The sequence below is a fragment of the Rhinolophus hipposideros genome (assembly GCF_964194185.1).
Source record: "Rhinolophus hipposideros genome assembly, chromosome: 21".
NCBI lineage: Eukaryota > Metazoa > Chordata > Mammalia > Chiroptera > Rhinolophidae > Rhinolophus > Rhinolophus hipposideros.
Window position 1 is genome coordinate 8,893,164 of NC_138067.1, and position 13,848 is coordinate 8,907,011.

General features: G+C 52.4%; 1 protein-coding gene across 7 annotated transcripts in view; it reads left to right on the top strand.

Annotated features, from left to right (window-relative positions):
• Positions 1-13,848, top strand: part of SLC6A2 (solute carrier family 6 member 2) — a 44,184-nt gene that overhangs the window by 434 nt on the left and 29,902 nt on the right. For 2 of the 7 annotated variants that reach the window (XM_081032924.1, XM_081032926.1), the window contains exons 2-3: positions 811-1,134; positions 12,748-12,879. In XM_081032924.1, the coding sequence (XP_080889050.1) occupies positions 861-1,134; positions 12,748-12,879 (406 nt within the window). In that variant the 5' untranslated portion in view covers positions 811-860. Of the gene's footprint in view, positions 1-50; positions 534-807; positions 1,135-12,747; positions 12,880-13,848 lie in introns of those variants that run through there. The other 5 variants (XM_081032930.1, XM_081032925.1, XM_081032928.1 and 2 more) reach the window with 5 other exon arrangements.

Below are 13,848 nucleotides of genomic sequence, written 5' to 3' on the forward strand. Positions count from 1 at the left end.
CTCCATTAGTGCTAACGGGCTCCAGACGGAGCGGGCCCGGCGCTGGGTTAATGCAATCGGCGCGTTACCTGGGGCGCAGGCTACATTACCAGCCCGGCCCCCGACCGGCGCGGCCAGAGCCAGCCAGCCCGCACCCCGCCGGCCGCCCCGCGCCTGCAGCGCCCTTAGGGCCGCGCCCGAGCGCCACGCGGCGGAGCCCAGCGGCAGCCGGCGCCCCCCCAGCTTGGCAAGGCGGGCGGGTCCCCGGCGGGCAGGGCGCACGGCCCCAGCGCTCCCACCGCTGCCGGACGTGTGAGTGCGCCCTGCGCGCGGGACCCCACTAGATGGGCCGCGGAGGCCCGGGCCGAGGCACGCAGAGCTAGAGTGACCGCGACTTTGACGTGCAGAGGCGCACACGTCCGGGGAGGCCCCTGGGGCGCTTGGAGGTGGCGCAGACCCAAGCTGGGGGGAGAGCGCAGACAGCTGCACTGGTTGGTCCAAGTCACCGCCCTGGGAAACCTCGGACTCGGCGTGTCCCAACCCGGCCGTGTGAGGTCGTTGGGGACCCAGGGGAGCTGCCGAATGCGGGAAGCGCGACCAGGTCCCAAGCCGGACCTACAGGGAGGGCAGGGGCGGCCTCTGCTTCCGAGTTCCGTCTCGGCGCGCCGCTGCCTGGTGCCAAAGCGGCCAACACACGCGCGCCTTTCGCTGGGAACCCTGCGTGGGTTCCGCGCGCGCCCACCGAGGTGTCCCTGGGGCTCCGGGGCGTCTCGGAAGGCGCGGCAGGGCGGAATGGCTCCGTGACTAGATCTTTTCCCTTTATCCAAGCAGAGCCTCGGCGAGCTCCCGGTACCGCTGACATCCCTCCCGCAGCCGCACCCATGCTGCTGGCGCGGATGAACCCGCAGGTGCAGCCCGAGGACGGCGGGACGGACCCGGAGTCCGAGCAGCCCCTGCGGGCGCGCAAAACTGCGGAGCTGTTGGCGGTGAAAGAGCGCAACGGCGTCCAGTGCCTCCTGGCGTCCCGCGGCAGCGAAGAGCCACCCCGGGAGACCTGGGGCAAGAAGATAGACTTCTTGCTGTCGGTGGTGGGCTTCGCCGTGGACCTGGCCAACGTGTGGCGCTTCCCCTACCTCTGCTACAAGAACGGCGGCGGTGAGCCTCCTGACGCGCGGGGTGCGGGCTTGCTCTAGGGAGGTTACCTGTCCCCAGCGGTGGCAGGAAGAGGAGCGGGGGTACACACGGGGAAAGTCTGGGGCTCGGGAAGGGACTGGACAGGGCTCACGGAAAAGGCACTGGAGTCGCTGTGGAAGAGGGAGATCGAGGCAGGAGCTACAACAGTGATAGGCGCGTGGGTGGAAGGACAGAATCTGAGGCACCAGGTTGGGTGAGGACCCCTCACCTTTGATGAGCCACAGGAAAGGAAGTGGAGATTTGGAGAGGTCTGGAAGGGGCGGCCAAAGTGCACAGGAGGTAACACCCGTTACATGGTGTCTCTAAATCCAGCACTCTGAGTTTGTAGAGGACTTGGGTTCCTTGGAGGCACTTGGAAAGCCCTGTGCTCTTGGGGACATAGAGACACAAAGGGAAGCTGGTGTCAGACAACTCCACTCACAGTTGACACTGTTTTGCTGGAGGAGCCAGAGCACACTACCGAGGTGGGATTGGCTCAGTAGGTCCCAGAGCTGGCCTGCTCTTGGAGGAAGGAGGCCTGGTGATTGGGACAGAGCCTCCATCTCCTGGGGTCCTGGCCTCCACCCTGGGGCAGGGTGGAGTGGATCGGGGGCCTGGAAAAGACGCCAGTCTGCAGCCAGACTCTGTCCCTCTCCCCCTGCTGGGTGACAGATTATCCACCTGCCCTGGGATGAGAGCCTAGAGATCAAGTATAGCCCAGCCAGGCGGTGGAGTCCTGGGGGAAGCCATGCCGGGACGGATATTTGGGTCTTAAGGCCCTAGCTCCTTTCTGAGGGCCTCTGCTCCTGGGTACCCAGACCACCCAGTCCTGCCCCTTTTGCTGGGATCAGCTCAGGGGTGCCCTGCAGGCAGCCCGGGAAAACTGACCCAGAAGAAGTTGCTGAAGGAGGCCCAGCTCTGGAATGCTCTATCCACTGGACCGTCCTGCCTGGCAGGGCCTCTGGCTCAGGACTCCAAGGGGTCAGAGGGAGGAAGGGCCAGGGTTTGGAGCTGGGGGAAGGGAACGTTCATGCCCTTGTCCCATACGGTCTGGGACCCAGCTGCTTGCCTCAGTGTGTGCTCTAGACACGTGCTCCTGTCTTTGGGTGAAAAGTGGGAATGTGATCCAGAGATAAAACTTGTCCTCATTTGGCTAATGTTGCTTCTCAAGGCCTTCTGGTCAGGTTTAAGCCTTCTGGCCCTTTACACCCAAGGAGGGAAGAAATGGCAGATTCTATGTTACTTTTGCAGGCAGGGAGATAATGAATGAAAGACAGACTGGACACGCCCTCTCATCTGTCCTCAGTGACCGTCCGAGACTGCTTGTCCCTAGACAACAGAAAGCTCCACCATTAATGAGCAATATTTATCGGGTTCCTCTCGGTGTAAGGCCCAATGCTAGTCTCTGCAGGGGTCTCACCTAGATGGACGAACCACCCCATCTGCCTTCTAGGAGCTTTAGTCACCGAAGGACTTCTTTGTCATGCTGCTACAAGTCGTTTCCACTGTTACAAGTGTTTGTTGAATCTAAAAGCACCCCAGATGGCCAAATAGACACATCAGCTAGGTGGAAGTCCTGGAACTTTCACTGAGACCATGTGCTCACTTGGCTATTGCCACTAGCACAGGTAGAGAGCGCCTGCTCTATGCAGTGTCACATACCAGATGCCTAGGGCATACAACAGAGCAAATTGGTCACAGGTTCCAATTTTTAAACGAAATTGGCTGGAAGCACTATCTCCTGGGCTTGCTAGCCCTCCACAAAGCTTGTCCCCAGTTGTTGCATCCTGTGTCTCTTCATGGGTCTGTCTCCCAAACAGGCTGGAGCACTTTCTTCTCTGTATTCCTAATGCCTAGGTCCTAGGAAGATGGTAGAAGATGCCCCCCAAAATTGAACAGTGACCCACACTTGAAATGGCTCAAACCCTCAAAGACCTAATGCCCCTTAGGAAACTGGCAGAACCCCTGGTGTAACTAACAAAGTGAGGACCTGGCAGCCTGGAGACCAGGAGCCTTGGCTGTGGAGTCCAGGGTTCCAGTTTCCAGCTGTGTGACTTTGGGTGACTCGCCAAGCCTCAGTTTCTTCATCTGTCAAATGGAAATAATGGTGTTTAACTTAGAGGTTTGTATCGAGGACTAACTGCAACCGTGCCCGTGGAGAGCCTGGCATGGAGGGTGGCCTAGGAAAGGAAGCCGCTGCTGCTTCTCCAACCTCATTATAATGACGTGTGAAATGGATGGGGGAGGTGACAAGCCCTCTAAAGGCCTGCTGAGGAGCTGCTTAGGAAAGATGTGGAGAAGTGGGCTGTGATTGGAGCTCAGATCCTAGGGACCGGAGGAGTAGAGACAAGCCTCGGGAAGAAAGGCTGTATTCTATTTATGCGAGACTACACGTGGAATTATCTCAGAGACCAGGAGTGCAGGCTGAAGGGCAAGGGAGAGGCAAGTTGGGGCCGAGCCTTGGAGACCTTGAATGCCAGGCTAAGGGGTGGGGAAGTGTTCCCAGTGAATTTCCACTTCTGGCCAGGATGTCCATGGTTGGCACCACAGAGCAGTGCAGCCCCACCTCAGTCTGGGGCAGCTCCTTTTCTAACTTGCTCCAAACCCTTTTGGGGGAGACCCTTCTGGGCGTTATCTCTGCTAGACCTTCAGGCTACTCTGTGGGCCAGTTCTCATCCAGTACTTCTGAAGTCAGCCCCAGAGAAGGGCAAGCAGGCTGGCAGGTAGTGATTGTGGAAGCAGTCAAAAGACACGAATTCAAACCCTAGCTCTGTTACCCTGGGCAGGCACAGCCCCTCTCTGAGCCCAAGTTCCTCTCTACAGCTAGAGGTGAGCTGAGATGACCCCCGAGATCCATCCCTCTACTGGCCCAACACTGTCCCCAAGCCAGGACTCACCGCCCTGTTATTTTATTGCCTTGCCGCATGCTCTCTTGGTACAAGCATTGACATGGTAACCTCCAAGTCCAGTTCACATTGTCCCAGACTGGAGGATGTTTTGAAATTATAAAGGTGCTAATCGTTTAGGTCCCTGCCTAGTATCTTCTGAATGAATTGCTGGGAAGGATCAGCCTGTCTGAACACCTTCCCATGGGCCAGCTGCTGGGATGCCTGGGTGCGGCAGGCTTCCGGTGGGGAAAATCACTCTTAGAGAAATTCCAGGGCTTCGTTCAGAAACCTCTCAAACAGGGAGGCAGCACCAGGCAGTGGGGCTGTGTCCAGGGTTCTAGATTCTCTCTCTGCACCTGGGGTCTTGGGCATGGCCTGCGCTGGTCCCCAGGGAGGAGTGGGTCCCTGTGTCTTCCTCCCTGCGAGGAAAGAGGCCACTGTGATTTATCCTTTGCAAATGGCTGCTTCTGTTTGAGATGCGATCTGCTGACCCCTAGCTCTGAGCTGTCAGAGACAAGGCCTTTCGGTTCAGACAGAACTGGGTTTTACATATGGGCTTGGCCTTTCTGGGAACTGTGGCCTTGGACAAGTCACTTACCCTCTCTGGGCCTCAGTTTCCTTGTGCAGAAAAGGAGAATAACTGTACCTTCCTTCAGGGTGACATGACAGTACAGAGAATACATGCAAAGGTCTCAAAACAGTGTCACAGAGTAGAAGCTCAGTAAATGGAGTTGTTACAGTTATTTTGATTGTTTGATGATTTTTTTTTAACCATGGGCTAGAACAGGGGTGTCCAAACTGTGGCCCGCGGGCCAACTGCGGCCCGCAATCTATTTTAAATTGGCCCACAGCAAACTCCAAAAATATATTTAGTTTACTTAAATAAACCAGGTGAGGTAATACGTACTTCACCTCGAGTGAGGGGCCCGGCTGTTTGTGTATTTTACCACATATGGCCCTTGGTGAAAAACGTTGAAAAAAGTTTGGACACCCCTGGGCTAGACCTAGGAGTAAGGCAGGGTGCTGATTATTTATTTATTTATTTATTTATTTATTTATTTATTTATTTATTTATTTATGGAGGCACAGAACCGATTCTAAGAGGAAATTGGTAAAGGGAAATAAGGCCAGAAGTAGTCACACCTGGGTCTAGGCAATCAAGAATCAAGAGGTGGGTGTCGCTCTATATTCTGATGGCCTAACCTTGTCTCACTGCAGTTTCCTCACCTGCAGAATGGGGGTTAACATTCCCCCATTTTGGGGTCCCATGTGGTTCTGGGTCCCAAATGGGGTTTTCCTCCTTCCCCAAGTAAGCTCAGGGTCTCAGGTACCCATAGCCTTTTAGGAACCCTCTTGGCCAAAATAGCTGGGTTTGTTGAGACAAGGTAGAAGGTAGTGGCTGGTATGGAAGGCAGGAGTTTGCAAACTCAGTTTCCCCACATCTGACCTGGCTGTAAGGGGGCTGTCTACACCCCAGGCTTGCCAGGCCAAGTTCAGTTCAGATGCACGTGAGCCAGACAGCTGGAGTGGACTTTCAGCGGACAAGTTTGGAGGAATGAGGAGCTCGTCAGGGGCTGGAGATGAGACCTGGATCTGAGGTCATGAGCATGATTTGGCCCATTGCTCTGAGCTGGCCAAAAAGACCTAGAGGGGCTGTTTCCAGCAAGATGGGATTTCATGAGGATAAATGTTACATCCTGCCCTGTGGTCCCAAACCCAATTGCCTAAGGAAGGATTAGGTCACAGCATGAGTGGAGAAAGGCCCCGGGGAATTCATTAGCTTCCTCCTCTGTGTGACTCACTGCTGAGATCCATTTATTTAACCAAAAAATATGTACTAAATGCCCATCATATGTCAGGAATACCAAGATGAGCTAAAGGCAATCCCTGCCTTTAGGAAGCTCATAGTCTATTGTAGGTACCCTAAAAGTTAATGTCAGTTTAGATTCTATTATTGGAGATATTACATCTCAAACGAGGGAGGTGAGCCCCTACTCTGCTCTTTGTGGGTTATATTTCCCTCTATAATGTAGTTCTGAGCATCCCAAAGGCCCTCTAATTTGTTCCTGTAAAAAAACCAGGATGGAGGGAGTGGGAAACCAGAACATTCAAGCAGCTATATGGAAAGCCCCAGCTTCATTAATAAAAATCTAGTGCAGACCTTGCAAAGCCACAGCAGAGGGAGTGTTGTCTCCAGTACTAATTTGTCTGAGTTCCACCCCCATTACCTTCCTTAGAGGAGGGGGGTTAATCTATCAGGGGAGTGGGTATGTTCTCTTGCTGGGGTTTTTCCCAGGGCTCAGAGCTGAGGCCCAGCGGTCAGGTGGAAGGATCCAAAGTTAAAGTGAGGGAATGACCCCTTGTGGGGCCAAAAAAGCCAGCTGTCATCATTTTGTGTGGCGTTTCCTCTTGGAACAGCAGGAACTCACACAGAGGCTTGTAAAGATGCTTCTGGCTCGTCCCAGTAAAGTGCCGGGGAAGGCATGCAGGGGTGTAAGGGCCTCACTCGCACTGAGGTGACAGGGACCCTCAGGCCCGTGGGCAGGGCCCACAGTGGCTGTTGAGGGCCCCAAGGAGAAGATCAGAAGAAGACGAGTTGGTACATGGCTCTGGGTTGATAAACTTGAATGATCTGGGCTTGGTTTATTGTAGGAACTGGAGAATTTCTCTACAGAAATGGGCACAGGAAGCCAGCCATTTAACTGGCAAAGACTCAAGGGGGACCCTGTACCTGACACCGAGGGCACAAAGAACTGCTTTGGAAAAGACCGATTTCTCTCCTTCTCCATGGCACCGAGGACAGAATGGGGGCGTAGGTCAAGCAAGGGATGTAGGGAAGGAAGCAATGCTGGCCAGATGGAGAGAATGGGCTGCCAGGTTCAGCAAAGTCTCAGCTGATCAGGGACCTCCAGACTCGTCCTGAGTCGGGGCGAGGGGGCTGGGACTCTGTGTCCCCGGTTGATGGGTCGCTGGATACCAGCTGCCCTGGGAAGGGGATGTGGCCATGAGTAAAGTGGCTCTCCTCAGCCGAGGCAATTCCCAAACACTGACAGCTGAGGCCTGACCCGTCTCCACTGCGGGGCACAGGTCCTCATGACTGAGGGGATGTGGGCAGCACTGCAGGGGCCCATTTTGGTCATGAGGCTGGAGGTGGCTTGGGGGAATCTTGGCCCTACACTTCTCGTGGTCAGCAGTATGTTTGGATATAAGTCTCCCTTGGGACAGCGACATGGGGAGCGCAAGGGACTGCCTTAGAGTCCTCTGTGCTTGCCGGCCTCCAGCAGGCATTTGTGGATGTGCTCTGCGAAGGCCCAGGCCACCCTCAGCCAGCTGACAATCCTTGGCTTGTGATTTCCACTTTCCAGAAGTGCATCCCATCTGCTCTTGTGTGTGACGGCAGGACCTGATTCCCATTTATAAAGCACCTACTACGTGCCAGGTACTCTGTTATCTCTAAGTATCACAGCAAACCAGTGACGCAGGTGCTCCTATCCCCACTTACAAAAGGGAACTAAGGCTCCAAGAAGTTCCATTTACTCAAGGTCACATAGCCGTAAATAGCAGGACGGGGGACGAGAATTGTCTCTAGAGTAACAATGCAAGGGGTAAGAGGAAAATTGTTTTCACCAAGAGTCAGTGCACTAGAACAAAAGGCACTCCTACCATGTTTCCCCGAAAATAAGACCTAGCCGGACCGTCAGCTCTAATGCATCTTTTGGAGCAAAAATTAATGTAAGACCTGGTATTATATTATATTATATTATATTATATTATATTATATTATATTATATTATACACAGTCTTATACTAAAATAAGACCCAGTCCCATATTATATTATATAAGACCCGGTCTTATAGTAAAATAAGACCGGGTTTTATATTAATTTTTGCTCCAAATGACGCTTTAGAGCTGATAGTCTGGCTCGGTCTTATTTTCAGGGAAACACAGTATCACCCAGAAAATTCCAAGGGATTGAGGAGCTTAGTGTCAGACACTCGTTTCATGCCTATCACTCAGGAAATGACAAGGATTTAGTTCTATGTCAGGAACCCGGAGCAGAGACCATATGCGTTCTGTCACAGAGGGTGTGCTCTGGGCCCTGTGCGTTAGAGAGCCCTGCTCTGCCCTCCTCTGGGGTCAGGGCCAGAGGGTTTCTCATCCCCCACCACACATCAGGTAACTGGACTTAGGAATTCCCTGCTCAAGTCTCCCCGGGCCCCACTGGGGCTGCGTGGGCATTGCCCTCAGTTCCTTCTTCCGTAACATGGTCTGTGCTATAAGCTGGCCCGGCCTCAGGCCCAAAGGGGAGACCAAGGGCCCATTATCTGCAGAGGCTGTGAACACAGCTTCGATCTATGGGCACAAGAGTCCACACGTATGTGCAAGAGGCCTCGCACATGTCTGGATGGAGCTGAGGTGAGGATGAAGGGGGTGCTGGGCAAACGGGGCTCCCCCATGCCTTCATGTTCCAGCACAGAGCACCAAAAGTGGAGGGTTCCAAACTTGAACTTGACACTGGAACCATTACAAAGGCCTAGTTATCAAGGTAAGAAGATAGAACATGTTTGAGTTAGCAGCTGCAGCCTGATTTGTCATCTTTAAATGTGTAGACACATGTGGTGTGCCTTTGCCCCCGGCCCAGCTCGTGTCTGGGTCGGCCTGCTGGGAGCGGCACTGTCTTCCTATTGGAATCTCCTCCTCTCCTGCTGATGTTTACTGGACACTTTGGATGTTTGGGGAGGAGGGACAAATCCAGCTACCCTAGGCACTGACCAAGGTTTTCTAGGGACTCTGGTAAAAGCTGCGGCAGTGACAACCCATAAGCTGAGCTGTGGGTACCAAGGGAACAGTTCTCTGTGGGATTTTGCCTCTTAATATATCAGGGTGTGGCCAGAATTCAGTTTGTGGAATCCTGCCGTCAACAGTCTGGGAAGCTGGTCCAGCAAGGTCTCAGGAGACCCTCCTCTCCTCCCTGCAGCCTCTCCCTGGTCACACCGCCTCCTCCTCCTCTCAATTCCCCACCAGGCCTGAGCCATTCCCTCCCCTTTCCTGGGGTCCTCCTCCCCCGCCCAGGCTCTGCTCCAGCACACCCCACTCAGGACTTGGCAACCACTGGGCTTCCCTTCCTGAGGACATGGCTTGTGCACTGAGGATTCCAGAACTCCTCTGCAATAGTGGGGTTCCTCTCTAATGGCGGGGTGTCAGGCAGTGTGTGTTCGGCTAGAGGTGATGGACAGATGCTTTCCTTGCTAAAGTCATCCAAAGGCCACTGGTCAGAGTCCCTTTCACAGTTGGTAGCGGCTTTATTCATGTGTTTGTGTGAGTGTGTCAGTGTGCAGAAGTGTACGGGTATCTTTGCATGAGTGTGTGCAGTGTGCACTTGGGGACATGTCTGTGTGTTAGAGATACCCAGGAGCTGAGACAGACCCTCGGGAGGTGTGCTCTGCCTGTGTTGCTCTTAGGTCTGCTCCTGTCACCCAGCACCTGCACAGCCAGAACATTCCAGAGCCAGGATGCTGTGCTTGTGGCCCCTGAGCAGAAGCTCTCCACACTCAGGCCCCATGGAAGGCTGGCTGCAGCTGGCACCACCATACATAGGGACATAGCAGGGCTGTGGGCATGTGATAGTTACAGGCCCGCCAGGGCAGTAGGAAGTGTGCGAGCCAGCCTCGATTTCCCAGGAGCTGCTTCAGGATTGTTTCCAAGGGAGGTGTCCTCAGCTGACCCTTTCATTTTTTATTGAATGAAAAAAAATTGTTTTTCAGTTACCGTTAACATTCAACATTATATTAGTTTCAGGTGTACAGCATAGTGGTTAGACATTTACATAATTGTTCGCCTTTTACTGAAACCGCTTTCTGACTCCAGCTCTGCCCTGGCTTCCTCCAGCTCTTTCCACAAGGGAGCTTGGGCTAGCTCTCCCAGCGATGTCTTCTTTTAGAAGAAGGCACTGGCCACAGGGCAGCTTTCTGGTTTTCATTCATATTTAGCTGTTTCATCATTCTGGCATGTTCTCGGTCTGTTTCCACCTGAAGCCTTGGCTGGCCCACATCACACGCTCTCACAGAGAAGGGCCCTGGACTTGTGCAGACCCGTCACCTCCCTCCTCCCCTCTTTTGGCTGGGACTCCCAGCCAGCACAAGAGGAGACAGATTCCAAATGGGGCGATTCACCAACCTGTTGGTGGTGCCACCCAGAGTTGTAGGGTTGAGAAGACCCGCCAACGTGAGATGCCGGGTTAATTGACTGATGTTGCTCTTTCCCTTCCTTGTGGAAAAGAACATCGAATCACCAGTGGCAAAGCATTGCCAAGACCTGAGCCATGACTCCTGGCTTTGTCCTTCCCCATAGTCCCTTGGGCCACCGAATTCCGTCTTCAGGCCTATTAAACAGTTTCATATGTCTATTTCCCCTACTTTCTGGCTCCAGGCTCCCAAGGGGAGAAACAGGTGGTCACAAGGCAGAGCTCAGACAGACCCAGGTTTGAAGCCAAGCTGCATCCTTACGAGTTTGGACAAACAACTTGACCTTTCTAAAGCCTCAGATTTCCTCATCTGTTAAATGGGATTCGTGGTAATTATCTCTCTGGGATGGTTTTAGATGAATAATTATGTGAAAACTTAGTGTGTGGCTTGACACATAACAGCTGCTCAATAGATGGTCCTTGTTACTTTCACCAACCCACCATCAGTACCACCATTGCTGTCAGCAGTGTGGGCAGACATGAAATCAGGTGCCAGACCAGCCCTGTCTGTGTGGCGGAGGGACAAAGGTGGAGACTGAAAGCAAAAAACGGAGGGGAGAGATAGGTTGGCTTGTGGCTGTTTCAAAGAGGTTCAGCCTGAATCAGGGGCTGGAGCCCTGGACCAGCCTCTGACCAACAGCCTGGGTGGCTTAGCTGCCACCAGATCCCCAGTCTCAGAACACCCTTCCCCAGACTCTGTCCTTTACCTAGGCTGGAATGTTCTAGAATCTGCAGAATATATTGAGAATGGCTCTGAAGCTCTGGAGCCAGGCAGACCTAATCCCAGATCCCTCACTTACCCTCTGGGTGAGCTTGGTCAAGTCACTTAATTTCTCCAAGCCTCAGTTTCCTTCTCTAAAAAATGGGTATAGCAGTTGCTACCTCAGATAATTTCTGGGAACGGTCAATGAGATCACAGATGTCCAGTGCCCAGTGCTCTGCTTGATACATAGGAGGTCCTCACCTCCCAATAGTTTCTTCTCTACTGTCCACCATGCTGCATCTCCTCCTGCTACAGAAGGGACTGGGTTTCAGACCCCTGGGGCCAACTCTTCATGCTTTGTCCATAAGAGTCTTGGGCTTCCTGGGAAGAAAGTGAAGAACGGATAGTCTGAGGAGCTGGGCAAGTCTGACCCTGGGTGTCGTATGACGGCCACAGTTCTCTGCTAGCTTGGAGTCTGAGTTTTCACATTTGTAAAATGGAGGTATTAATAATCTTTGCATTTTAGGGTTTTTGTGAAGATTGAATGAGACATTGCATGGAAACTGCCTGGAACACAGTATGGGGTGTTATATTTCTAATGTTACCATCCTTAAATATTTCCCAATTTCTGCATTTTCTTGGTGTGGGCAAGACAGAGAGTGTTTGGTTTTCCAAGGTTACGATAACCCAGCCAAAGGCCCATAGTGGGACTCTGCATCTGGTCTGGCCACCCCCAGCCACATCAGGAAAAGGAGCTGGCATTTTACTTTGGTCAGGTTTGCAGCCAGGGCTGATGGGGGCATGAATCCCGGTGTGTGAGCTCATAGCATCAGAGCCCACTCAGCTCACTGCAGGCTGCTGGGTACAACAAGAATTGTCTCTGGGACTCAGACATGTCTAATTCCACTGGGAATTCTCCCTGGGATCCATTGTTGCCCATTGCGGAGGGACCTTCTAGTTTCTGTGACGCTCTGGGCAGGCATTTTCCCTGTTGTCTGTTTACCTTCGGCTGCCTGAATTCAAATCCTGCTTCTGTCACTTACCAGCTGTGCAAACAGCACCTATTCAACTCCTTTCTCTGCCCTCAGTTTCCCCGGGAGAGGGGGAGGGACATAATGACCCTGTCTGATTATGTCTGTGCACTGTTGTGAGGCCAAGAAGAATCCAGTGAGCTCGTGTAAGGGAAAGCCCCATGTGACCTTAAAGTGATTTAGATATGAGCAAAAGGAGAACCTCAATCATATGTCACTTGTGGCACTGTCTCTCCCTCTCTGCTCTCAACCTTCTTACCTATTAAAGGAAGGGTTTGGGGCAATTGGCATTCCCCAGAGTGATGACTCATGAAGGAGAAGTTTCTGTATTTGAATCAATGTGGTATAGACTGCACCTGTGATCCTTGTCAGGCCACGTCCCAGAGCGCTTGTATGCCAAAGTCTAGGCGAGTCCTGCAGACAACACACCTAGTTAGCTTCGATTAACCCAAGTTTTACTACTTTGATTACAGAACTTCATTATTACAATTATTACCATTACTGCAGCTGTTATTATTACTGTTATGATTACGTGTATAACTGTTCTGCATAATTCTATTTACCTGCCACACGACACTCCTTGGGAAGGGGCAGGGCCAGTAGAGTAATGAGGACATTCCCCCCCACCCCCACCTTCCACCTATCCCCCCTCCCCCACCCGCTCTGGCCGACATTGGTCCAGGCCGCACCGGCTCTAGGGGCTCACGTGCTGCCTCTGTGTCCCCCAGGTGCCTTCCTGATCCCGTACACACTGTTCCTCATTATCGCTGGGATGCCTCTCTTTTACATGGAGCTGGCTCTGGGCCAGTACAACCGGGAAGGGGCGGCCACGGTGTGGAAGATCTGCCCATTCTTCAAAGGTAAAGAGTGGGTCTGGGGGAGTCAGAGGTTGTCCAAAAGGACTTCCGTGGTGCCCCTGGAGAATCTGTTCCAAAGGTGGGGTCTGAGGTAGACCAACTCTCTTGTTGGATTCACAGGTACTGGCAAGGTCAAATATGTCCACCATTCAAAGTCACATGGAGAGCCTTTGGTATTTCAGGAATAAACTCAGCCTAGGAAATCTGGACACCTGGGTCCCAGTACAGGCTCCACAGCTAAGTGACCAGAGACTATCTGTTTCCTGTAGAGGAAATACTTACATGTCAGAAGTGTCTAGCATACATACCACTACTCTCCCCTCTTGCTCCCGTGGCAGACATGATAAATTGATTACAGACCTTTTTGGGTTCAACCAGAAAGCTGCCTCACAATCCTTAATACCAGAGCCGTAATTAATTGATCACAGGATATAAGATGAAGTTTACATTCAGGACTTAGGGCACATCTGGAGAAAGTGGCCATAGCAACTGCCATTTCTTGGCCCCTATACAGCTGTGAGAAGGGAATTACTGTCTCCCAAGCACTGTTTCGAGAACTGGGTCCAGATGGCACTGAGCACCAGTGTGATTCCTATGAGCCTCTTCTCAGCTGGCATATGTCTCCTGAGTACCTCCTCTGTACTCAGGCCTGTAGTAGAGACAGGCTGGCATAAGAGGCTTACGAGACATGTGTATAGATAGGAAATTTTTGTTTAATTTCCAGAAATCCCACTCAAAGTGGCTTGAATATAAAAGAGAATGCATTGGCTTCTCTTGATCTAGGTTCTTGAATAATGTCTGGAATCTCCAGTTTGTTTTCATCAGTGTTAGCATCAGTCTTAGGCATTCTTCTCAGGTGCTAGCAGGGCTGGCCATCAGCTACAAGATTACACCCTACTAAGTTTAACAATGACAGAATAACCAAAAACACCTTATATCGACCTTTAATTATAAAGGTCCCAGAAAAGACTC